Consider the following 23804-nt stretch of genomic DNA (forward strand, 5'->3'; position numbering starts at 1 on the left):
TACCGGACTACAGCAAATCCGCTCAATCAGCCCCGATGCTCAAGCAGCCTGCGACTTCCGTACCCTGATGGTGGTGCATCAGGGCTCGGACGAATTGGCCGAGGCCAAGGAGGTTGATGGACTCACCCGCATCCGAACAACCGCCGATAAGGAGTCTTTCCACACATACAGCATTGTCCTCGAGTGCTCCATCCGAGGAGACAAGGTCGATCTCTCGGTCAATTACGACCAGCGCGTCATTGAGCAAGCCCAGATGGCCCGCGTGCTGGCGCATTTGAAGTCGGTTCTCCATCGCCTACAGACTGGGAACCTCGACCAAGCAGTCTCGCGGGTCAATGCGCTGAGCAAAGACGATGTGCTCACCATTGAAGCTTGGAATGCGGAGCCACCTCGACGAGTGGACCAGTGCGTTCATCACGCCATCACCGTTCAGGCAAAGCAGAAGCCTCAAGCCATCGCCATCCACGGCTGGGACGGCAAATTCACCTATTCCCAGCTGGATGAGCTGACCAATCGTCTCGCTGCCCACCTAGTCAAGCTTGGGGTATGTGCGGAGCAAATGGTCCCAATCTGCATGGAGAAATCGGTCTGGGCCACGGTGGCCATGATCGCGGTCTGGAAGGCGGGCGGAGCCTATGTGGCTCTAAGCCCTGAATACCCCGTTGCTCGCCGAGAAGCGATGATGAGCCAGCTGGATGCTCAGGTTCTCGTCGTGTCGCCTGCCACGCGCGCGTCCGCCGGTGTGGATGCACTACACATGGTGCAAGTCTCTGCCAGTCTGCTGGAAGAGCTCAAGTATACCCCGTCCGAAGTCGACCTCGCCAACCGCTGTAGCCCCGAGAACCTTGCCTACATCATTTTCACCTCAGGCAGCACGGGTGTCCCCAAGGGTGTGATGATCGACCATGCGGCGGCGAGCTCGAGTATCGCTGCTCACGGGGCCCGAATGCACTTCAGTGCTGAGACGAGGGCCCTCCAATTCGCGCCGTACCACTTCGACGCGTGCATTGCCGAGATCTTCACAACGCTCGTGCACGGAGGCTGTGTCTGCGTGCCTTCGGACGAAGACCGGAGCCCCGAGATTGTTCATTTCATGAATGAGTACCAGACCAACTGGGCCTTTTTCACGCCGTCTTTCGTCCGCGTCGTTCAGCCATCGCGAGTCCACTCGCTGACAACCCTAGTTCTCGGTGGCGAAGCGCTTCAGAGAGATAACATCGAGGCCTGGGCCGGGTACACCAACCTGATGAATGGTTACGGGCCTACCGAGACTTGCGTGTTCTGCGTCACCAGAGACATCCTTCCTACGACCGCTCCAACCGAAGAAAAACTGGGATTCCCAGTAGGCTCGATTGGCTGGATCGCCGACGAAAGCAACCCCGACCAGCTGGCGCCGATTGGCACTGTAGGTGAGTTGCTGGTCGAGGGACCGACGCTGGCTCGGGGCTATCTCCACGACGAGCACAAGACGGCGGCCAGCTTCATTATCAACCCTAGCTGGTCTGTGGCTAATGCCGGTCCGAGCATTACACGTCGCATGTACCGCACTGGTGACCTTGTTCGATACTCTGACGACGGGTCGATCAACTACGTGGGCCGCGCCGATAGCCAGATCAAGCTATATGGCCAGCGCATGGAGATTGGCGAAGTCGAAGGCCACCTGCTCGCTGACCCTGCCATCCACAGTGCGCTTGTCCTTGTTCCCAAGCTCGGGCTGTGTGCCGATCGACTCGTGACCGTTGTTTCACTCGCCGATGCCCGTGTTCGCGCCGCTGGATCTCCTCTGGAATTGGTCGAGACTGTCGATGCACATTCCACCAGAGGAACTCGCGAGAGACTCGCACACAACTTGCCTCCCTACATGGTCCCCACCGTCTGGCTCGTGGTCAAGGACATTCCGATGAACGCCTCTGACAAGCTCGATCGTGCGGCCGTCTCTCGCTGGATCCACGACCTCGACCAGGACACCTACGAATCGACCTTATCGGTGGGATCCGAGGATGCTGATTTTGCAGCGAAGACATCAGTGGAGGAGTCCCTCCAGAGCATCGTCGGGCGCGTCCTCAACCTCTCACCTAGCCAGGTTCCGCTCAACAAATCGTTCATCAGCTTGGGAGGAGACTCGATTACCGCCATGCAGGTGCTATCCAGCTGCAAGGCCACAGGAATCTCCGTCCGCATGGGTGACATCCTCCAGTCGTCTGGTATCCACGAGCTCTGCAAGTCTGCTCGCGTCCGCAACACAACGACAATGGCGGTCTCGGAGGAGGTTGACAAGCCCTTCAGCCTATCGCCCATACAATCATTCTTCTTCCAGCTACCGGTGGCCCGGTTATCCCACTTCAACCAGAGCTTTTTTGTGCGACTAGCGCACCCAGTTGATACGGATTGCCTGGCATCCGCCGTGCGAGCTGTCGTGCACCATCACTCCATGCTCCGCGCCCGATTCACCAAGTCTCAAGGGCAATGGTCACAGATGGTCTCTAGCAATATTGATGCCTCGTACCGTCTTACGCATCACGCACCCGTGCGGCCGGAGGCGGTGGAGCCGATTCTCGCTGCCGCACAGCAAGCGTTCGACCTTGAGCAGGGTCCACTCTTCGCTGTGGACCTCATTCAGGTGTCTGGACAGGATCAACCACTGTTGTTTCTCGCGGCGCACCACCTCGTCGTCGATCTCGTATCATGGCGTGTGATCCTGGCGGACCTCGAGGAGGCTCTGCTGAACGGGCAGATCACCGCTCCGGCTCCGCTCCCCTTCCAGCACTGGGTCAAACTGCAGGCTGAGTATGCTGCCCATAACCTATCGCCCAGCCAAATTAGCCACGGCATCACTCCTGCGGCGGACTACTCGTACTGGGGCATGGCCAACACTGCGAACATCGTGCGGGACACGGCCAAGGAAAGTATGCTGCTGGACGCGGAGAGCACGTCGAACCTGCTGCACATGAGCGATAATGCGTTCCGGGCAGAGCCTGTGGACGTCCTGATGGCGGCTATCCTACACGCTTTCGTTCAAGAATTCCCCACTCGCGATGCCCCTGCCTTGTTCACCGAAGGCCACGGCCGCCAGCCCTGGGACGAAGAGATCGACCTCAGCCGCACCGTCGGGTGGTTCACCACCATGACCCCTGTGCATGTTGCCAAGGGAGACCTGGCGACAGCCATCGAGTCCATTCGCCAAGTCAAAGAGGCTCGCAGTAGGCTCTCGCGCCACGGGTGGTCTTATTTCACCTCTCGATTCGCCAACGACGCAGGCATCGAAGCTTTTGCAGCATACTGGCCGATGGAGCTCACCTTCAACTACCTGGGCCAGTATCAGCAGCTGGAGGCCGTCGATGCATTCTTCAAGGATGAACCACGCCAGGTCACCGAGGCGTCTTCAGACATCGACCCGGACTTCCCTCGCTTCGCGCTCATCGAACTGTCTGCGGTGGTGGTCCAGGGCCATCTGCGGCTGGATGTCGCCTTCAACCAACGCATGAAGCACCAGGATCAGATTCGCCACTTTGCATCGAGGTCCATCCAGGTCCTCAAGGCGATTGCCGATGCCCTCCCACGCCTCAGCCCCAAGGCGTCCATCGGCGACTATCCACTGCTCTCCGCCAGGGAGAACGGGCTGGAGGTCCTCCACGCATTGATCCCGCAGCTGGGCCTGAGCTCGATTGCAGAGATCGAGGATGTTTACCCTTGCTCGCCGATGCAGCAAGGTCTGCTGATCGGCCAACTGCGGATGAAGGGCTCCTACGAGGTCGAGTTCCTGTTCGAGGTGGAAAGTACCAACGAGCCAAAAGTAGACGTCGAGAAACTCCTCGATGCATGGCAGCAGGTCGTGCAGAGGCATGCGGTCCTACGCACCGTGTTTGTGACCGGCCTCGCAGACAACGCCGCATTCTCGCAGGTCGTGCTCAAGGTGGCGAGCCCGCGAACACAGCGGATCCAATGCAGCGATGACCGGGCGATGCACCTCCTGCAGTCAACTCCCAGGATCGACCATGAAGAGTTACGTCCTGCACATCAGCTGCTGATCGTTGAAGGAGACCGCAATCGGGTTCTTTGTCGCTTCGAGGTCAACCACGCCCTCATGGATGCCGTCTCCATGGGGGTCACCTTGCAGGACCTTGGTGCCGCGTATCGTGGGCTGCTGCCTTCTGGTACAGGGCCCCTATACTCCGCCTTCGTCAAGCACATCCACGAGATGCCCACGGAGGAGGCCCTCTCGTACTGGACGGGGTACCTTGCCGGAGCACCGCCATGCATTCTGCCTTCGCACACGGGCACCTCTGACGAAGCAAACCAGCTGCACTCGGTCCGATTCAACGTGTCTCCAGCCTCGACGCGCAGCCTCCGGGCCTTCTGCGAGAGGCACAGCGTCACGATGCCCAACCTGTTCCAAGCGGTCTGGGGCCTGGTTCTCAGGCTCTTCGTAGCAACCGACGACGTGTGCTTCGGATACATGCTCTCCGGTCGCGAATCACCCATCGACGGTATTCACGACGCGATCGGCCCCTTTGTGAGCATGAGCGTGTCTCGCTTGCACATCGCCGCCACCCAGTCAGTCGCATTCCTCGCCCAGAAAGCCCGCGATGACTACAGCGCCGCCCTGCAACATCAGAACTGCTCCCTGGCCGAGGTGCAGCACGCTCTCCGCAATTCTGGAGAGCGACTGTTCAATACGATGATGTCGGTGCAACGGGCGGCGGCGGAGACGAGCAACCAGCATGGTCTGGCCATCACGCACATCGGCAACCACGACCCGACAGAGTACGAGATGGCCGTCAATGTTTCCCTCTCCGACGATGCTACCCAGGTTCAGTTGAACCACTACACGGGCCGGATCTCTAGTTGGCAAGCCGAAAACGTGGCCGATACCTTCCACGCCCTCCTCCGTCGGGTTGAAGAGCACGGCGATCAGTCTATTGCGGCGTTCAATGCCCTGAGTCCTCGCAACGAGCTGCACCTGAAGGAGTGGAATGCAGAGGTCCCCCGGGCCAGACAAGAATGTATCCACAAGCTCGTCGAGGCTCAAGCAGCCATACAACCGGAGGCCCGGGCAGTCCACGCGGGGGACGCCGCCTTCACCTACGAGCAGCTCGACGAGCTCTCGACACGTCTTTCCCTGTACCTGACCTACATGGGCGTTGACGCCGGCAGCATTGTTCCTCTCTGCTTTGAAAAATCCGCATGGACAATCGTCGCGATGCTCGCAGTGCTGAAAGTCGGCGCAGCCTTTGTGTGTCTTGATCCAGCCCATCCCAGCGAGCGCCATAAGAAAATCGTCCTCGACATTGAGTCGTCGCTCATTCTTGCCTCTGCCACGCAAACGGAAAGGGCAAGTTCCCTGGCCGACGATACGATTACGGTCGATCGAAAATTCCTCGACTCTCTTCCCCAAGTGAACAAGAAGATCCTGGAACGCGCCCATCGCAGCAACCGATCGCAGCCGTCGGAGCCTGCGGTCATTATTTACACCTCTGGAAGTACCGGCGAGCCGAAAGGAGTGGTGCTGAGCCATTCCAATCTCGCAACGAGCATGCATGCCCACGGGGAAGCTCTGCGAATCAGCACAGAGTCACGGGTCCTTCAATTTGCAGCCTACGTTTTCGACATCAGCATCCACGACATCTTCACCTCGCTCACCCGGGGCGCCTGTATCTGTGTTCCTTCCGACGACCAGAGAGTGAACGAGCTCGAGCTGGTAATGCAGCAGATGGAAGTCAACTACGCCTGCATTACGCCCACTGTTGCCCGCCTTTTGCAACCAAGTGCTCTGCCGAGTTTGAAGACGCTGGTGCTGGCCGGGGAGGCCATCACGCAAGAGACCCTCGACGTTTGGGGCAACAGCCACCTCACCAGCTTCCACAACTGCTACGGGCCCGCTGAATGTACGATATTCTGCGCCTGGAATGGAAACGTCGGCACCGCTGGTATGCATCCCGCAAACATCGGCCGTGGACTGGCCAGTCGTCTCTGGGTTGTCGACCCCGAGAACCAGGACCACCTCATGCCGATCGGATGCATCGGAGAGCTTGCCGTTGGCGGACCACTTGTGTCCCAGGGATATCTGCACGACGAAGCCAAAACCACTCGTGCCTTCATTACAGACCCGGTTTGGTCTGCCACCCCCGGCGACCGACTGTACAAGACGGGCGATCTCGTTCGCTACAACCAGGACGGATCGCTCGACTACCTGGGCAGAAAGGACACCCAGGTCAAGATCCACGGCCAGCGCGTTGAACTAGGTGAGATTGAAGCACAGATCAGAGCAGCGTCGCTCTTGATCCGCGAGGTTGCCGTCGACGCAGTGTCGCCTCGCGATCGCGCGGCTCCTACTAGGCTGGCCGCGTTTGTGTGTTTTACAGAGGACGTCACCGCTCAGGACCATGCCAACGAAGATGAAATTGCTCCCCTGAGCGACAGGCAGCGGGCTATCGTTGCGGAAGTGCTGGCAGCTCTCTCCCAGGCCCTTCCTCAGCACATGTTGCCCTCGGCCGTAATCCCCGTCCGCGAGATGCCCCTGAATCTCTCAAGAAAGATCGACCGTTCCCGTCTCCGACAAATGGGCTCCTCTCTGTCGCTGGAAGAACTCGCGCTCTTCGGTCCTGGTCAAGCGGAGGAGAAGGAGGCACCCACAAACCCCGCCGAGGAGCAGCTGCGCACCTTGTGGGCTGATGTCCTTGGTCTCCCCGGCTGCCTCCATCGGGAGAACCGACAACTTCTTCCGACTCGGAGGCGATTCGATTGACGCGATGCGAATTGTGACTCTCGCCCAACAGGCGGGCTGGGCGATCAGCGTCAGCGCCCTCTTCCGCGCGGGTTCCCCTAGCAGAGAGCGCAGTCGACATGCAGACCACCAGTGGGGAAGCTGACCCTCTCAGCGCGGAACCATTCTCGCTTCTTCCCCGAGCGGCTCCGGTCTCGACTCTGCGACAGGAGGCTGCGGCACAGTGCGATGTGCATCCCGAACAAGTGCAAGACCTGTACAAGGCGACCCCTCTGCAGGAGGGCCTCGTGGCGCTCTCTCAGACCCAGCCGGGTGCCTACATCCATCAGAACGTTTTTGTGCTGCCGCCGTCGCTGGATCTTCCACGCTTCCAATCGGCGTGGGATGTGGCTGTCAACACCACTGAGATTCTGCGCACGAGGCTCATCTACTCTGCGGATGGGACCACGCTGCAGGTGGTGCTCGACGAACCCCTGTGCTGGAACTACGACGGCGATCTGGACGCGTACCTCTCCAGGGATCAAGAACAGTCAATCGGGTACGGCCAGCCCCTGTCGCGATACGCCATCATCGACAACGCTCAAACTCGCCACTTTGTGTGGACAGCCCACCACGCCGTGTACGACGGCTGGAGCGTGGCCCTGATCCTCAACCGGCTCACCACGGCATACGAGTCGCAGACGGTCGATCCATCACCGGCGTATGCTGGCTTCATTGCGTACCTCCAGGACCTCAAATCAGAGCAGCAAGAGGCGTACTGGAGGGCTCAGCTTGACGGGTGTGCTCCGCCCAACTTCCCACCTCAGGGTACGCGGTCCGCCGAAGAGGAGCAACAGCATCGCGTCTTCACAGAGACGCTCCCCTTCACCCAGCGTAAAGGCTCCGGGTCGACTGCCTCGTCGCTCATCCGTGCCACGTGGGCTCTCCTTGTTGCACGCTACTCTGGCGCAGACGAGGCCACCTTCGGCTCAACACTGACCGGGCGAAACATCCCTGTGGCTGGAATTGCAGGCATTATCGGGCCTACCATCGCCACCGTGCCCGTCCGCGTGCAACTGCGACAAGACGAGTCGCTGCAGGCTCTGCTCTCGCGCATCCAGGAACAGACAACCGAGATGATCGGCTTCGAACAGATGGGACTGCAGAATATCCGACAGCTCTCGCCTGGAGCAGAGCAGGCCTGCAGCTTCCGGAACCTGCTCGTCATCCAGCCTGGCTCCGACGCAGAGGGCCCGGCACTCCCATCGGGTCTGGAACGCTGCGACCGCGCTTCATCCGGCTTCCACACCTTTGACCTCGTCCTGGACGTCACCACGCACACCGATCGTCTTGAGATCCAGGTGGAATACGATGCAGGGCTGCTCGCTGACAAGCAGATGCGGCGTATCCTGCACCAGTTCGCCCACCTCCTGCAGCAGCTCAACTCGCTCCCTCTCGACCAGCCCGTCTCCAGCCTCAGCCTTGCCAGCCCCGAGGACGAGGCCGAAATCCGTACGTGGAACTCCCGCCGCCTGCGGTCCGCCCGCAGGCTCGTCCAGGAGAACTTTGAGAACGAGGCCCTCCTGCACCCGGCCCGACCGGCAGTCTATGGATGGGACCGATCTTTCACATACGGCGAACTCGATTCCGCAGCTGAGGCTCTAATCCAACACCTTGTCTCGCTAGGTGTTGGTCGTGGATCCTTTGTCCCGGTCTGCTTCGAGAAGTCGGCCTGGACGATTGTCGCCATGCTGGCTATCTTGAAGGCTGGTGCAACCGTTGTGGCACTGGATGCCTCGCACCCGACTAGTCGACATAGCCTGATTATTAGTGACGTCTCTGCCACGCTCATCTTGGTTGGCGAACGGCAGCGACATTTGTTCTCGGAGCCCACCGTGCAGGTTCTCGTTGTCAACGCTGCCGTTCTCGAGAGCCTTCCGAGCGCTCAACACCTCCCTACAGAAGAACCCAGCGCTTCGGATATTGCCTTTGTGATCTACACATCGGGCAGCACGGGAGTCCCCAAGGGGGTCCTCCTGAGCCATTCGGCAGTGTCGACCAGCATGGACGCTCATGGCTCCGCCTTGAACATCGGCTCGTCCTCCCGGGTGCTGCAGTTCGCTTCATACGTGTTTGACATTAGTCTTCAAGAGGTGTTCACATCCTTGAACCGTGGCGCCTGCGTGTGCGTACCTTCGGAAGAGCAGCGAGTCAATGATCTAGAAGGCTTCATCCGCGAGGGACAGGTCAACTGGGCGTGCCTGACGCCAACCATCGCCTCCATCCTGTCACCAACAGCCGTTCCCACTTTGCAGACCCTCACACTCGCTGGCGAGGCCGTGACTCAGAAAGCAGTGGACGTTTGGCGGGATGATGTGCAGAGCTTCAACAATTGCTACGGCCCTGCGGAATGCACCATCTACTGCTCGTGGAACGGGTCCCTCGGAGAGCACGGGACAAAGCCGTTCAATATTGGCCGAGGCCTGGCCAGCCACCTGTGGGTGGTGGAACCGCAGGACCACGATAAGCTCACCCCTGTAGGTTGTGCCGGGGAGCTGCTGATCGAAGGCCCGCTGGTCACTCTGGGCTACCTCAACGACGAAGAGAAAACTCGCCAGTCCTTCATTGAGGACCCCCGCTGGGCCTTGATCAATGACAAGCGGACCGGACGTCGCTTCTACAAGACCGGCGACCTAGTGCGCTACACGTCTGCGGGCTCGCTTGACTACCTGGGGCGCAAAGACCACCAGCTCAAGATCCATGGCCAGCGCGCTGAGATTGGAGAGATCGAACACCAGCTCCTCCGAGGCGGCGAATTCGAGCAGGGGCTGGTCCTGCTGCCTGAATCGGGCGCTGCTCGCCAACGCCTCGTCGCGGTGGTGTCTCTCGGAGCCACCAGCCCTGGCTATGACCGCATGCAGCTCGTTGCCGGTCCAGACGTGGCCCATGCTAAATCACAACTGCGTCGCCTTCGCTCTCGCTTAGTCGGGGATCTTCCGTCGTACATCAACCCCTCTGTCTGGTTCATCGTCAGCAGCATTGCCCTCAATATCTCGCGCAAGGTGGACCGCAAGCTGGTGTCTCGCTGGGTGGAGGCGATGAGCGAGGATTCTCTACAAGAAGCGAACACACTGGCTGCAGATGACGAAGGAACCATCGTTGCCTGCAGTAGCAACGAGGCACAACTCCAACAGCTCGTGGCCCAGGTCTTGAACCGCAGCCCCGAACAGATCCTCCTCAACCGTTCCTTTGTCAGTCTCGGGGGTGACTCCATCACCGCCATGCAGCTCGTCGCAAGAGCTCGAGCAGTACAAGTCCAGCTGACCGTTCGCGATATCCTCAAGTCCCCCGATATCACCCAGCTGGCAACCCTCGTGCAGACGACCGAGGGGGGCTGTATCGCTCGCCGAGGAGACACCGGACGTGGAATTCGCCCTCACCCCGGTCCAGCACATGTACTTTGAGATGTCCGGCCAACAGCCCACGCATTTCAACCAGAGCTTCTTCCTCCGCATCACACACCCGGTGCGTCCCAACCAGGTCGCCGACGCCATCTACCAGCTCGTTGCTCGCCACTCCATGCTCCGAGCCCGGTTCCACAAGATCGAGGAACACAGCACCTTTACCCAGCTGATTTGCGGCGAGATAGAGGGTTCCTACCGCTGTCGCCGCCACGAGCAGCTCGACCGCCCAGCGATGGCTGCGGTCATGGCTGCCAGTGAACGCACCCTCGACATCACTTCCGGCCCGGTGTTCAGCACCGACTACTTCGATTCTCCCGGGGAGCAGCTCATTTTCTTGGCTGCTCACCACTTGGTCGTCGATCTGGTGTCCTGGCGGATCCTCATGCAGGAGCTGGAAGAGTATCTGCAGTCTGGCCGTTTGGCAGACAGTCAACCCTCAGTATCCTTCCAGTCCTGGTCCAGCCTGCAGGCCCAGTACGCTTACGAGAACCTCTCAATCGAGTCCGTCCTTCCGTACGAGGTCCCCGCCGCCAATTACCAGTACTGGGGTCTTTCCAGCGGGAAAGAATAACTATGCCACTGCAGCGAGACAGAGCTTCACCTTATCCGCAGAGCACACCTCGGCGCTGTTGGGCGCCGCCAACCAGGCATACAACACCGATGCGGTGGACCTCTTCCTCGCGGCCCTCGTGTATTCTTTCGGGCAAACCTTCCGCAACCGCGAAACCCCCCTCCGTCTTTCTGGAGGGACATGGAAGGGAGCCCATGGACGCCTCCATCAACCTGTCCAGCACGGTGGGCTGGTTCACCACCATGGCTCCCGTTCACCTGCCTGCAGCCGACTCCAGCGATATTGTCGAGACGGTGCGGCGACTCAAGGACCGCAGACGCCAGTTGGTAAGCAATGGGTGGCAGTATTTCACGGCGCGCTATCTCGCCAGTGGGGCTGGCACCGGCAACGCCTTCCCGGATCACTTGCCAATGGAGGTTCTCTTCAACTACATGGGTCAATACCAGCAGCTCGAGCGCACGGATGCCTTGTTGCGCGAGGAGCCCCGAACCGACCTGCCCGGGGTGGAAGATATCGCTGGCCATGTCACCCGCCTCGCTTTCTTCGAAGTGTCGGCAGTGATCATTCATGGCATCGCCCGGTTCGACTTCACCTTTAGCGACCAGATGCGCCACCAGACCGAGATCAGCCACTGGATCGAGTCCTTCCAGGAGAGTCTTACCGAGACCGCCACCGTCCTGCCCGTCATGAGCCCCGAGAAAACGCTCAGTGACTTCCCGTTGATGTCACTCACCTACAGTAGCCTTGATCGGCTGCGCAAGGGGACGCTGGCCGACGCTGGCCTGCTCGATCTCGGCGCCGTCGAGGAACTGTATCCCTGCTCTCCGATGCAGCAAGGCCTGCTTCTCAGCCAAAGCAAGGCCGACGGGGTTTACCAGCTGCGCTTCACCTTCGAGGTCAGCAGCAAGCAGACAACCGTAACTGCGCAGAGACTCTTCGACGCGTGGCAGCAGGTTGTGGACCAGCAGCCCATCTTGCGGACCTTCTTCATCGATGCCGTCTCCCCCAACGCCCTGTTCGACCAGGTGGTGTTGAGTAAGCTCGTCGCCCGCACACATCTCAGAAAGTGCACAGACAAAGACCTCGGGGGGCTGCTTGATACACCGCAGCCGCGCGATGACGACAACAAACTGCAGCCGCCGCACCGACTGGTGATATTCGAAACGGAAACGCGCCTCGTCTGCTCCTGGGAGATGAGCCACGCCATTGTCGATGCTTTCTCGCTCGGGATGATCCTGGGGCAGGTCACCGAAGCCTATCAGGGCCCACTGCAAGCACCCCCCCGCGCGGTTCAGCGACTACATCCGCCACATCCAGGCGAAGGACCCCGGATCCGATCTTGAGTACTGGAAAACATACCTGAACAGCGTGGAGCCCTGCCATCTACCTCTGGACGGGGCAGCCGGACACCGAGCCCACCTCCGGTCGCAAACCGTCGACCTGAACGTTCAGCCCTCGGCCCTGCACGCCTTCTGCCAGGCCCACGGCGTCACCATCGCCAACCTCTTCCAGACCGCGTGGGCGCTGGTTCTCAACGCCGTCACCGGCTCGGAAGATGTCTGCTTTGGCTATCTCGCAACGGGCCGCGAAGCACTCGACCCAGCGCTCAGCGAGGTGCTGGGCCCGCTCATCAACATGCTGGTGTGCCGCGTCGCTGTAGTACCGGCAAAGCAACTGCGTCAGCTGGTGCAGGAGGTGCAGAGCAACTACGTGACGAGTCTCGGCCACCAAGACTGCTCCTTGGCCCAGATCCAGCACGCCCTGAAATTGTCGGGCACTCCTCTCTTCAACACGATGATGTCTATCCAACCCACCGGCGCGCCCAGCGGCGACGCAGACTCCCTCCTTCGCTTCCGCAGCATCGACTCGCAGGATCCGACCGAGTACGATTTCGCCGTCAACGTCGGCTTCTCTGCGACTGAAATCGACATCACCCTCAACTACTGGGCCCCTGCGCTCTCCGACTGGCAGGCGACCAACGTCTGCCACACCCTCGACGCCGTGCTCTGCGCCATTGTCGCCGATCCATCCCAGCTCGCCGGCTCTGTGGATCTGTTCACTGATTGCCACTCCGCCCACCTGGCTGCAATGATCGCGTCGCAAACCAGTGCCCAGCCCGTGGAATCGACCATCCCCGCCATGTTCGCCGATCAGGTCGCCCTGCATCCCTCCGCTCCAGCCATCTGCGCCTGGGACGGCAACCTCACCTTCCGACATCTCGATGCCGTCTCCGACCAGATCGCCGAGCTGCTTGTCTCTCGCGGTGTTGCTCCAGAAGTCATGGTTCCGACCTGCTTCGACAAATCCGTCTGGTACACCGTTGCAGCGCTGAGTGTTATGAAGGCTGGCGGCGCATGGGTCGCTCTCGATCCTTCGCATCCGCCAGCGCGTCACGAAGCGATCCTCCAGGATACAAACGCAACGGTCGTGTTGACCTCGTCTTCTTACCGCGATCGGTTTGCTGCTCACGCTGCGCATGTCATCTGCCTCGATCAAGCGCTCGTCGACTCGCTGCCACCGCCAGGAAGCCTCCTATTGACCCTTCCTCGTGCCCAGCCCAGCCACCTTGCCTACGTGGTTTTTACCTCTGGCAGCACGGGCACGCCCAAGGGGATCATGGTGGAACATGGCAGCGTCTGCAGCAGCATGGTCGCCCACGGTGCCGTCCTCAAGATTGGCCCTGGAGACCGCGTGTTCCAGTTTTCCGCCCATGTCTTCGACCTCAGCATCCAAGAAATCTTCACCTCGCTCATCCACGGCGCCTGCGTGTGCGTCCCCTCCGACTCCCAGCGCCTCAACGACCTGCCGGGCGCAATGCGGCAGCTCGACGTGACTGCCGCGACACTGACTCCGACCGTGAGCTCGACCTTCAAACCGGCCGACGTGCCCTCGCTCCGGCTCTTGATCTTCGGCGGCGAGGCCGGCAACCAAAAGGCACACGATCTGTGGCGGGGGATCCCCATGCTCGCCAACTGCTACGGTCCCGCCGAAGCGACAATCTACTGCATTTGCAATACCGAGCTGTCGACCTCCAGTCATCCAGTCACCAATATCGGCACGCCGACAGGGTGCAGGCCGTGGGTCGTGCATCCGACCGACCACCATCGTCTCGTCCCAGTCGGATGTGTTGGAGAACTGGTCATCGAAGGCCCTCTCATCTCTCGAGGGTATCTGAATGATCTGGCTAAGACGAACGCGGTCTTTGTCGAGGATCTCGCGTGGGCCAACGCTCAAAGACCCTCCTCCTCCTCCTCCTCCTCCTCCTCCACGCGCCGACGCTTCTACAAGACGGGGGATCTGGTGCACTACCACGCCGACGGCACCCTCCAGTATCTCGGCCGCAAGGACTCACAGGTCAAGGTGCACGGCCACCGCATCGAGCTGGGCGAGGTCGAAACCCACATCAAGTCGCTGATCCCGAATGTCTCCCAAGTCGCCGTCGAGCTGGTGCAGCCGCCTGGCCGCGCCGATCGCACGCTGGCGGCCTTTATCTGCTTCTCGGAGACCATTTCCGTCACTCAGGAATCGTCCGACGAGCTGCTGCTCCCCATGACCGACAGTATGCGCTCGACCCTTTTATCGCACCTCGAGGCCCTGGTGCACGCGATGCCCGCCTACATGATCCCCAACCTCTTCGTGCCCCTGCGCCACCTGCCGCTCAACCTCTCCGCAAAGGCCGACCGCAGTAAGCTCCGCCGCCTGCTGAACCACGCCTCTGTCGAAGCCCTACAGACCTATCGCCTCGCCTCGGAATCCCCCAAGCAGCCGCCGTCTTCTCCACTCGAATCCCGCCTCCACACTCTGTGGAGCCAAGTGCTCGACCTCCCCACCCACGCGATTGGCGTCACAGATCCCTTTGTGCAGCTCGGCGGTGACTCCATCACGGCTATGTACCTGGTCAGTGCCGCACGCGAAGCTGGCCTCATCTTTTCCGTCGCCGAGCTGTTCCAGGCGCAGACCATTGCCCAGGTCGCCAGGATCGCCGAGTACATCAGCGAGGACGACAGAACGTCCGGCAGCGACTCGGTCGAGCCGTTCACCCTCATCGACGATAGCAATATCTCGCTGGATTCGTTGTTGGATGAGGTGACGGCGCAGTTTGACTTTGAGTGATTCCTTTCCTTTGTCTTTTTTTTTCTTTCTTCGCCGATCTACACTTGTTTCTTTTCTATGACTGACTAGTCTACTATCTCGTTTACTCCCTGGTAATTATTTCCTTTGTCTATTGTTTGCCCTTGATTTGATCTACAAAAAAAAGTAAGGCAAAAAAAAAAGAAAAAAAAGAACGAAAGAAAAAAAAGAACGAAAGAAAAAAAAGAACGAAAGAAAAAAAAGAACGAAAGAAAAAAAGAACGAAAGAAAAAAAAGAACGAAAGAAAAAAAAGAACGAAAGAAAAAAAAGAACGAAGGAAAGAAAAGAACGAAAGAAAAAAAAATAAGAAAAGCCGTGAAAAAAAAAGGCACGAAATATAAAATGCACAGAAAAAGCGCGCTTGAGGTTCTTTTTTGGTCGTTTTGGGATATGTACACGGTTGTTGGTTCCGAGTGTTTTGCAAGATAGATTATTCTAGTTATTTCGAATACAATCATGTTCATATTTTAGTACCCTCCATGGGTCGAACGTAGAAATTCTAAACAAGTGCGTAAATTCAGGTACTAGTAGCAAGTTGTAGAGCGCAGGAGGTACATACATCACAAAGCAAGCAGGGGATCAAGAGACACGACAGGGGAAATCAATGAGAAACACCACCAACAGCACCAAGAGAGCTCAAGAACGACCAAACATGACCATCCCCGCCAGGTGGAAGCTCTGGTTCATCGCCAGCATCGCCAGCCCTGAGATAACCACCTCGTCCTTGACCAACTGATCCATCGCCCCATCCAGCACCTCAAAGGTGCCCACCCGCGCGTTGGAGAACGCCTCATTGCGGAACTTCACTAGCACTTTACTGTCCCCCTCACGCGCCAGCCGAAAGTTCCCGACCGTATTGTCCCCCGAGTCCGTCTCCCACGTCAGGACGACAGGACCCGCCTCACCCACCAGCCCGCTCGCTCCGCCCACCGACAGCGCCGGCGAGACGAACGAGTACCGCGTACTCAGCACCTTCTGGCGCTTGAGCTCGATGTTGCGCTGCTCACGGATACGCAGCATCACGTCCAGGCTGGTTATCTTAAACTGCGCCGTGCACACACGCGATTCAAAATAGCTCTCTTCGTCCGCGGGGATAGGCCGCATCCCCGTCCCAGTAGCATCGGTTCCAGCTCCCTCCGTCGGGGGAAGGTGGCCCGTCAGGCGAATCATTTCCATCTGCGGCGTCTGCCGGCTGACCTTGACGTGGTAAAGCGGCTGTTTAGTGGTCGCGTCCAGGAGCGAGAGCCGCTTATCGGGGGTGTAGTTGATTATGATTGTTTGAGGAGCCATGGTGAGCAACTTGAAGGTGGGTAGAGAGAGAAACTTTGGGCACTATACAGTGGCAAGGGTATTCGGGATATGTAGATAGTCGAGTAGATGGAATCGTGGAAGACATCACGGTCTCTACCCGCCAATATATCTTCCTCCATGCATCAGGCCCCAATATTCCCAATGCCCGGGCTAACCCTCTCGCGGTTAGGTGACCTGTCGCTGATGTTACCCCACCCCTACGACGTCCGGTGGCGCGACGATCCCACTCGTACTCTCTCTGTTCGAGGGGGCCAATGACCTTCCTCTCGCTGCCTTGATTGGCCCATTTCACCTGCCATTTACAAGAGATAGCAACCGTGATCGACTGTGAATCCTTCAACGTGAGATTTTAGGAGCGAAAGGGCATGTTTTATTACTATCGGAGGGTTACGAGTTTATATACGCCAAGGTCACCGGGGTACGGTCACTGTAATAGGCCTGAAGGGCACTCCTAGGATCAACCATCCTCCCCCACCTAAGCGAGATCATATCCTTGTGTTTCAAAGTAATTATCCTATACCGTCAGCTTTCAGACCCTAATATATAAGTCGTATATACCTTTTAAGTCCAATTTTTCAAAGAACAAATAAAAGTACAATCAATACTACATCGTTATTGTCACGGCATTCGAAGTATACAATACCCCAGACTTTCGAGGACGACACAGGTTTAACACTTCGCACCAGACCCTGTTTCCTATTTGGGCTTAGCCCCCTTTTCAGCCTTGCGGCTGATCCGCAAGCCTTACCTCTTATAGTTTCTTCCTTCTCTATGCTCAGTGTTCCGTATTAATGCACTTGTTTCATCACAAAAAGGCTTTATTACAATAGGGTTAAATCCCTTTCGAGATGCCTGCATATTCAGGTCCACCCGAACCATAAGTGTATTTTAAAGATCACACAGTCATTTCGGATTCTTGATCTCTTCAAGAATCAGTCTCTGTATCGACGATAAAAACCCTTCGTTACCTACCCGTCCGATTCCTTGCCTAGTCACAGGTATCTAGCCTGACAACTTAGTAACCATTACATCTCACTTACAGCGCCGCGATTATCATCGCGGTCACTGATTTCTTCTTTATTCGCGCCCTTTGGCCGCTGCCCTTAGCTTTCGCAGGTGTCGAACGGACCATTATATCGTGATTCGTTAATTAGTTCGATACCAAACGATCTTAGCGTATTCAGTAGGTTTAGTTCAAAGGTTTAGTGGGGCGGTTCTGGATGGTTAAAGCTAGACATCAGCACAACCCACATAAACCCGAACCCGAACCCAAACCATCCCCACCCATAATAGGATATAGGTTATAGCCTCAAACTAAAAACCTATTTGGGAAGTCAATAGGTTCCTATTTTAGTATAAATATATGAAATATAATTTAGTTAGTAATCTGATTTATATATACTAAGACCTTTATTTTATGTAAAAATACTTTGTTTTATGTAAAAATAGGTTAAAATAGGTTGAAGTAGGTTACCTACTATAACTTACGATAGGTTGTAGGTTAGGTTAGGTTATATAAATATAACCTATAACCTATGTGGGTTGGGTTTTGGGTTGATATCTTCAACCTAAAATGGGTTGTGCCGATATCTAGTTAGGGCTACACGTGACTGTGTGTCTGTACGACCTTTGGTGCTCTGAAAAGGGAAATAATAGTGGTGGTGAGCTGATTACTATATAAGAACTCAGATAAATCAGAAATAAGACAGTAGTATTAAACGAAAGTAATAAGCTAAGGAAAGAAAGAAGAGAGAGAAGCTCTCATCGCAACTATCATACATAGATAGGTGCCCGGGTCACGTGCTACGGCACGTGACACAACTCCGAGAAGCCTCATATCGTTACAGGTCTTGCGCGAGCCGAGCAAACCTAAGACCGGATAGCAGAGCGTGGCTATGGACGGCCGTGGAAGAAACGACTTATCAGGGCCCGCTCTTCCGGGATTTGAATCACTGATTGAGAAAGTGAGGTAAATTGCAATGAGATGAACATGCACAGCTGATTGGGTCACGTGACAACAACACCAAAAGGTATCGAACCCTTACACTACCTGCTATGGAAAACCCGGAGCTGCTTGGCACCTCTATCTCCCCAGGGCTCTTCGACCCTGCGTCTAACCAGACTGCTGCTCCTGATTGACCTGCCCAGAGGAAGCTCGGCATCACCGTCTATCGTAGATACGGCGATTGACACAGGGGGAATCCTGGTGTCAATGAGAGAGCTAGGAGTCGGAGACACTTGCGAATGCGTAGGCAGTGTTGTTCTCTCCTGTGGCCTCTCCTGTGGCCTAGCAATAAAATCGGCGCGGCTGCTTGGGTTCGAATGCGGTCGCCGCTGCTCAACATCAAATGAGGGTGTTGTAGAAGATTGCGCGACCTCAGGTCGCATCTCTGCTGCTGCGTCGACAGATCTAATGACGTGTTTCTTTCCCGTTGACATGGGTTTCCCAGAATACGTACATTTCTTCTTTCTCGCGGAGCAATTAAAGCAGGTCCCAGGCAGTTTTAAACGGCAAGTCTTATTGTTTTTCTGGCAATGATCGCATGCTTGACTGATAGTTCCAGCATCCTTCGGTGTGACTGTGGCAGTTGTAGTCCTCTGTACGGATTTCATATTGTCCACAGATAGCCTGATAGCTTCACCTGCGTCAGCTTGATCCTGGATATGTCTCGTATCGGTGCCACACAAAACGTGACTTGAACGCTCTTCGGGAGAATCTGGCACAATTTGGTCATCAAACCCCCGGTTGCTCCTTTCCTCAGGTAGTATATTGGTTGATAGTGGCGAAGGGTGAAATTGGGGACGATGAGAGGGTGGAAGGATCCTAGAAGTACCATCAGATTTGTTAAACATCCAAGATAGATGAATCGATGCAGCATACCCCGCGTCTTGGCATAGAATATCTTTCCGGTTTCCTAGGGACTTCTGTAACTGTATGCCCTTGTGCGACACTTGAGAATCCGGTGTTCAGTTCGCGTCCTACGAAGCAATCTGGGTAAACAATGCGAATCCTATTACTTACAAGAAGTGAGGGCCCTCATGAGATCTCCAAGTTCATCAGCGACAACACTCAAAATATTAACCTCCTTCTGAATGTCAGGAGTCGGCGGCCATGGTGTAAGGAATTGCCGAGGCCGGCCTGAGGAAATGAGGTCCATGTCCTGCGTCGAAATCCGCACCACCGACTCTCCAAGGGTGTACGTATCCTCTTCCGTATTTGACGACAATGAGTCTTGGGATAAGACAACTTGCATCCAGTCTATTCGAGGCCCTCGGACCATGTCGGGTTCCGCCGTTGTGAATAATCTTCCGAGTTGCTGGCACAGATAAGAAGCAGAGAGAGTCTCCCCGCGGTTCACGGCTACACTTTGCCCTTGCTCAAGAGTGGCGATATACATCAGCAGCCATTCATCAAGATCTTTGAGTTGTTGGCTGTAAATAGACAACGATGGCAAATGGCGGTCGGTCGACGGAACCGTGAAGTCGAGCATCGATCTCTCACCAATACTCCAAGAGCTTGCTCTGTTCAGAGACATCGTCGTTCCCCCTGCTGATTTCGAATCACCGGCAGATAATCCCTCGGAGACCGTTCCAAAGAAGTGTAGCGCGTTGTTGGTTTGTTTAGACGAAATCAGCTGAACGCGTCCGTGACCGTGACTCCGAGCGTTATTTCCAATTGGTGGGCCATAAGCTAACGTAAGCAACCGAGAAGCCGAGCAAGTGCCAGGATCGGCTAGGTTTCTCCCCTCCTTTTCGAAACCGATCTGTATCAACCCGTCCGAGACCGTAACCAGGACGCTCGTGGCTTCGGTGACGCAAGGAACTGACATGTCGAAATCAAAAATGGCTCTCTTCGGCCCAGCCCCGGGATTGGCGGCGGAAGCGGATCTCGTTTGCAACATGCCGCCATCGGATTCGACGACTTCTGTACCGTGACCGCACCACTAGCCAACGCTGGGATCGCTGGAATCGCGCTGGGATCGCGCTGGGATCGCGCAGGGATCGCCTCAATTACCTATCTTGTTCGTATTCTTTAACGCTGACCTTGTCAACTAAACGGTCAACTCTACCGGGGCGCCTCGGCATTCATCGATGACTACTTCCGCTGGCGAGTGGGCCGGTCGGCCGAAGAGAACTTGGCCAAACTATAGTCCAAAGATATCCCCCATATTGAGGCCTGGGCGCGCCGAACGGGATCCTCCTTCGCCGCGGAAAAGACCGAGCTCATCCACCTCACCACCTGGAAGAAAGAAGGCCCCACATGCAAGGCCAGATGGTCGTGAACGGAACAGTTGTGTCGCCCTCACCTCCAGCGAAGCTGCTGGGCGTGGTCTTTGACCAGGAGCTACGGTGGAAGGATTACGTATAGCAGGCTATTAAGCGCGAAACCAAAACCACCATCGCTCTAGGTGGGTTGCGGCGCCTACGGCCTAAAACAGATGCGACAGCTTTACCACGCGTACGTCACGCCGATCGTCGACTACGCGTCAACCGTATGGTACGATCCGTTGAGAGATGACACCTGAACACAATACAGAGAAGCTTGCTGATCTGCATCTTATCTGCGTTCCGAACAGTGTCATGGCGAGGCGCACGAAGAATGCCAAGGCATTCTGGACGGATATGTGTAACCTGAGACCGTACCCAAATCTATATGAGAAAGGAAAGTCAGGAATCCTTGTAGAGACTGTCATAGACCCAGTTTTGATCAATGACACCATGCATGCCTTCCCAGGATCTTTGCTATATTGGATAATGCAATTCGCTTTCCAGAAGGGTGCCGGCATAAGTTCACCATAGAAAGGCATAGTTAGTTATGGATTCGCAGTATTAGTCGACTTTTCTGCATTCGTTGAGTCGAATGGACCTCGACACCGAGAGTGCCGGTGTCTAATATCTGTTGCAGACCAAAGGAAGCTTGAATTGTTATTTCTGAGGGGATACAATAGGTTATATCTAGGACATGAAGTCCAAGAAATTAACTTAGTTCTTTGTATAGATAGCGTAGGAATTATTTCCCATGCTGCGGGTTCGTTCGTAAGCGGCAACTGCCTCATATCGCAGCATTATCTACATCTAACAGAGCTATTTTCCGTCTTATTGGCGCCGTCATTACATCCCATTTAGTTGCTCCTCGATTTTGAGCCAAGTCGCGGGCAACAAAAGCCCAGTCAGCCAGTAATTATCACTGTTGTCTTTGCCCAGAACCATGAACGCGTTTCTAGCTGCGGGAATTTGTCGCATTGATTGCGCGTGGTGGAAGACCATAGTGCCAAGCGGGTTATTTCTTGACTGCGCCGTCTCCCCAACACGTACAACCGTGGGGCTGAAGTCGACCACTTTGAACAGATTGGCCTTTGTCCAATTGGTGAAGGGTATAAGTACGGCGTCGGGTTCACCGCACACCAGCGTTGCATCACTGCCGGACTTAAATTCCCGTTGGAGCTCGCGAAGGAAGGCCAGTACCTGAGCCTCGGTCGACTGCTCTATCAGATGGCGGCGGTTCTCCCGAGCGATAGGCCCTAGTGGTCCAGTCGCGACTTCGGAAGACAGAAATGTGAAAGCTGCAACCGCCATGTTCTGGATGTAAACACCGGAGGCCTGAAGCAGGGGCGTGAGACGGAACCTCGCGTTGAGCGCATGAAGCACCGTCACGGGTCGTGGCTTCGGTAGGGAGGACGCCACTGCGCGCGCTGCCCACGCTGTCAGCACATCACCTTCGCTGATGAAGGGCTTCTGCTCCCCGTTATCCTGAGCCGCCAGGTCGCCCCGTGCCTGGCGACATAACTCATTCACCGCCCTCTTAGGCAAGAAGATGGTGCGCGTCTCGACAACTTGATTCCACAGAAGGTCCCAAACGAATCGAAGCACAAACATGAGCATGCTCCATCCCCTCAACTGCTTCTGTCCCACTATAAACTCCTCCTGCTCCACAGATTTATCTGTCGCTATATATAGGGCGTCCTCTCGTGCTCCGAGCATGGGTGGCACTTCGGACTCTCGGCCAGCTAGCACCAGAGACCAACCATGCAGGAGGGCCTGCTGGCCCATGACATCCATTAGTGTGTGTGGCCATAAGAGAGCCACGAGCGTCGCATCGTTGAACGAAGTTATATGGAGCGACAGTTGGGGTATGTCCTGGTAGATGAAGTCTTCAAGCTTCTCCGGCGCATCTTCACAAGCCGCGAAAGCTCGAAAGACCTGGGGCCCAGGTTGGATGGACGGGGCTTCAGTGGCTTTCGGGAGGGACTTCGCCAGCGGGTGGTCTTCAATATTCATGTCTAGGGCTTGGTGGGTGTAGTACACAGCAGGACGTTCCGCCGTAAAGGCCCGCGGGACATGAATTTCCAGCTCTCTATTCTGCTGGCCAATCAGCAGCTATTGAGTAGTCACACATTATCAAAACAAGAGCTAACCTTTAACCGCAGCCGCCCCCCGGCCTTCCTCCAGTCGCCAATCTCCAATAGCTTTGACAGTGATGCGTACAAGTTGTCCGCATCCAGCACATCGTTGAAGCACAGCGTCCATGTGACGACAATGTCTCGCAGCGTCTTGGTGTCGTCTAGCATATGAACGGGATAGACGTCGTCGCTCTCAGCAAAGGGAGGTGGAGTTTTTGCCAGAGACGGTCTGAATAGGCGCAATACGGCCGCCATGTTGTCGGTGTTGAGGAGTTTTGGCTGTTGATCCAAGTTCAAAAAACGTGCCTGCAACTTGGAACCCCTTAACCTTCGGTCTAACTTTATACCTACTCCTATTTTGTGTCTATCACTAAAAAAATGCCTGGGTACACGGCAGGGATACACGACAGGGGTACACGCTAGGGATACAAAGCTCGCAATCTTGGATATATCTACGAGTCTCAAGCTCTATCTGTGAAGGCGAAGTAAATACGTTGAAATAAGGTCGTAGAGGCTATTCAGATATATTACGATATTCTTAAGGGAGGATCACGCCAAGGTTGACGATATGTGAAACAGCCAACTGCCGCGAAGAATAATATAACCATAGACAGTGATAGTAACTACTCTTTACTCTACACAGTTATTAATAGACATCGGCACAACTTATTTTTCAACCCATTTCTTGGCATGCCAAGGCGCTAGAAACCCATTCAAAACCCATTTTGCATAAAATTTACATAAAATTTGTATAAAATAGCCTAATTAGGCAATTATTGGCATTATTATGCAAAAAATGGGTTCAAATGGGTCCTTGGTGTAACGGGCTGCTGCCCAAAAGTGGCCATGTGACCATGGCCTTCCATATTGCTTTTGCCTACCTCCTATATAGTCGTTGCCATGCACGAACGCCCCCTTTCCCTTCCTTTTCCCCAAGATTGTTGGAAACAGTTCGTGGCCTAGTTAGATTGACAAACCCCGGCCACTTTATGCTAGGCAGCTTCAAGTTCGTCTATCTCGAGGTCGTGCATTGCATTGCATTGCATAAAACTACAAACTTATGTCTAATAGTCCGCAAATCCCAGTGTTGTGTAATGCCAACCTTGCTTTTTTTAAATCTTCTTTTTGCGAGGGAGCTGAACTGCACGCATAGATCTGTGTAACCACACCGAAAACATGGCTGGCGTCTTGTTCTCCCATGCGAGGGACTGAGCTTCGCCTG

At 56.0% G+C, this 23804-nt stretch overlaps 6 protein-coding genes across 6 annotated transcripts; 3 read left to right on the forward strand and 3 right to left on the reverse strand.

Annotated features, from left to right (window-relative positions):
* Nucleotides 1-67: 67 nt before the first annotated feature.
* N7533_011633 (uncharacterized protein) lies at nucleotides 68-6745 on the forward strand (the record flags this gene model as incomplete). Its single annotated transcript, XM_057108283.1, has 1 exon — nucleotides 68-6745. The coding sequence occupies one exon, from the start codon at nucleotides 68-70 to the stop codon at nucleotides 6743-6745; it is 6678 nt and encodes a 2225-aa protein (XP_056955661.1).
* Nucleotides 6746-6843: 98 nt separating this feature from the next.
* N7533_011634 (uncharacterized protein) lies at nucleotides 6844-10167 on the forward strand (the record flags this gene model as incomplete). The annotated part of the gene is made up of 1 exon (XM_057108284.1): nucleotides 6844-10167. One exon carries the CDS (start codon nucleotides 6844-6846, stop codon nucleotides 10165-10167), a length of 3324 nt encoding a protein of 1107 aa, XP_056955662.1.
* A 115-nt stretch (nucleotides 10168-10282) lies between these two features.
* N7533_011635 (non-ribosomal peptide synthetase) lies at nucleotides 10283-14851 on the forward strand (the record flags this gene model as incomplete). Its single annotated transcript, XM_057108285.1, has 3 exons — nucleotides 10283-10687; nucleotides 10915-12027; nucleotides 12113-14851. 3 exons carry the CDS (start codon nucleotides 10283-10285, stop codon nucleotides 14849-14851), a joined length of 4257 nt encoding a protein of 1418 aa, XP_056955663.1.
* Nucleotides 14852-15506: 655 nt separating this feature from the next.
* N7533_011636 (uncharacterized protein) lies at nucleotides 15507-16160 on the reverse strand (the record flags this gene model as incomplete). The annotated part of the gene is made up of 1 exon (XM_057108286.1): nucleotides 15507-16160. The coding sequence occupies one exon, from the start codon at nucleotides 16158-16160 to the stop codon at nucleotides 15507-15509; it is 654 nt and encodes a 217-aa protein (XP_056955664.1).
* A 3035-nt stretch (nucleotides 16161-19195) lies between these two features.
* On the reverse strand, nucleotides 19196-20011 carry N7533_011637 (uncharacterized protein; the record flags this gene model as incomplete). Its single annotated transcript, XM_057108287.1, has 1 exon — nucleotides 19196-20011. The coding sequence occupies one exon, from the start codon at nucleotides 20009-20011 to the stop codon at nucleotides 19196-19198; it is 816 nt and encodes a 271-aa protein (XP_056955665.1).
* A 1355-nt stretch (nucleotides 20012-21366) lies between these two features.
* Nucleotides 21367-22837, reverse strand: N7533_011638 (uncharacterized protein; the record flags this gene model as incomplete). The annotated part of the gene is made up of 3 exons (XM_057108288.1): nucleotides 21367-21402; nucleotides 21498-22532; nucleotides 22598-22837. 3 exons carry the CDS (start codon nucleotides 22835-22837, stop codon nucleotides 21367-21369), a joined length of 1311 nt encoding a protein of 436 aa, XP_056955666.1.
* Nucleotides 22838-23804: the final 967 nt, after the last annotated feature.

The sequence above is a fragment of the Penicillium manginii genome, assembly GCF_028828005.1.
Source record: "Penicillium manginii strain IBT 31320 chromosome Unknown utg000008l:1.0-3226943.0:1.0-3228205.0, whole genome shotgun sequence".
Lineage (NCBI taxonomy): Eukaryota > Fungi > Ascomycota > Eurotiomycetes > Eurotiales > Aspergillaceae > Penicillium > Penicillium manginii.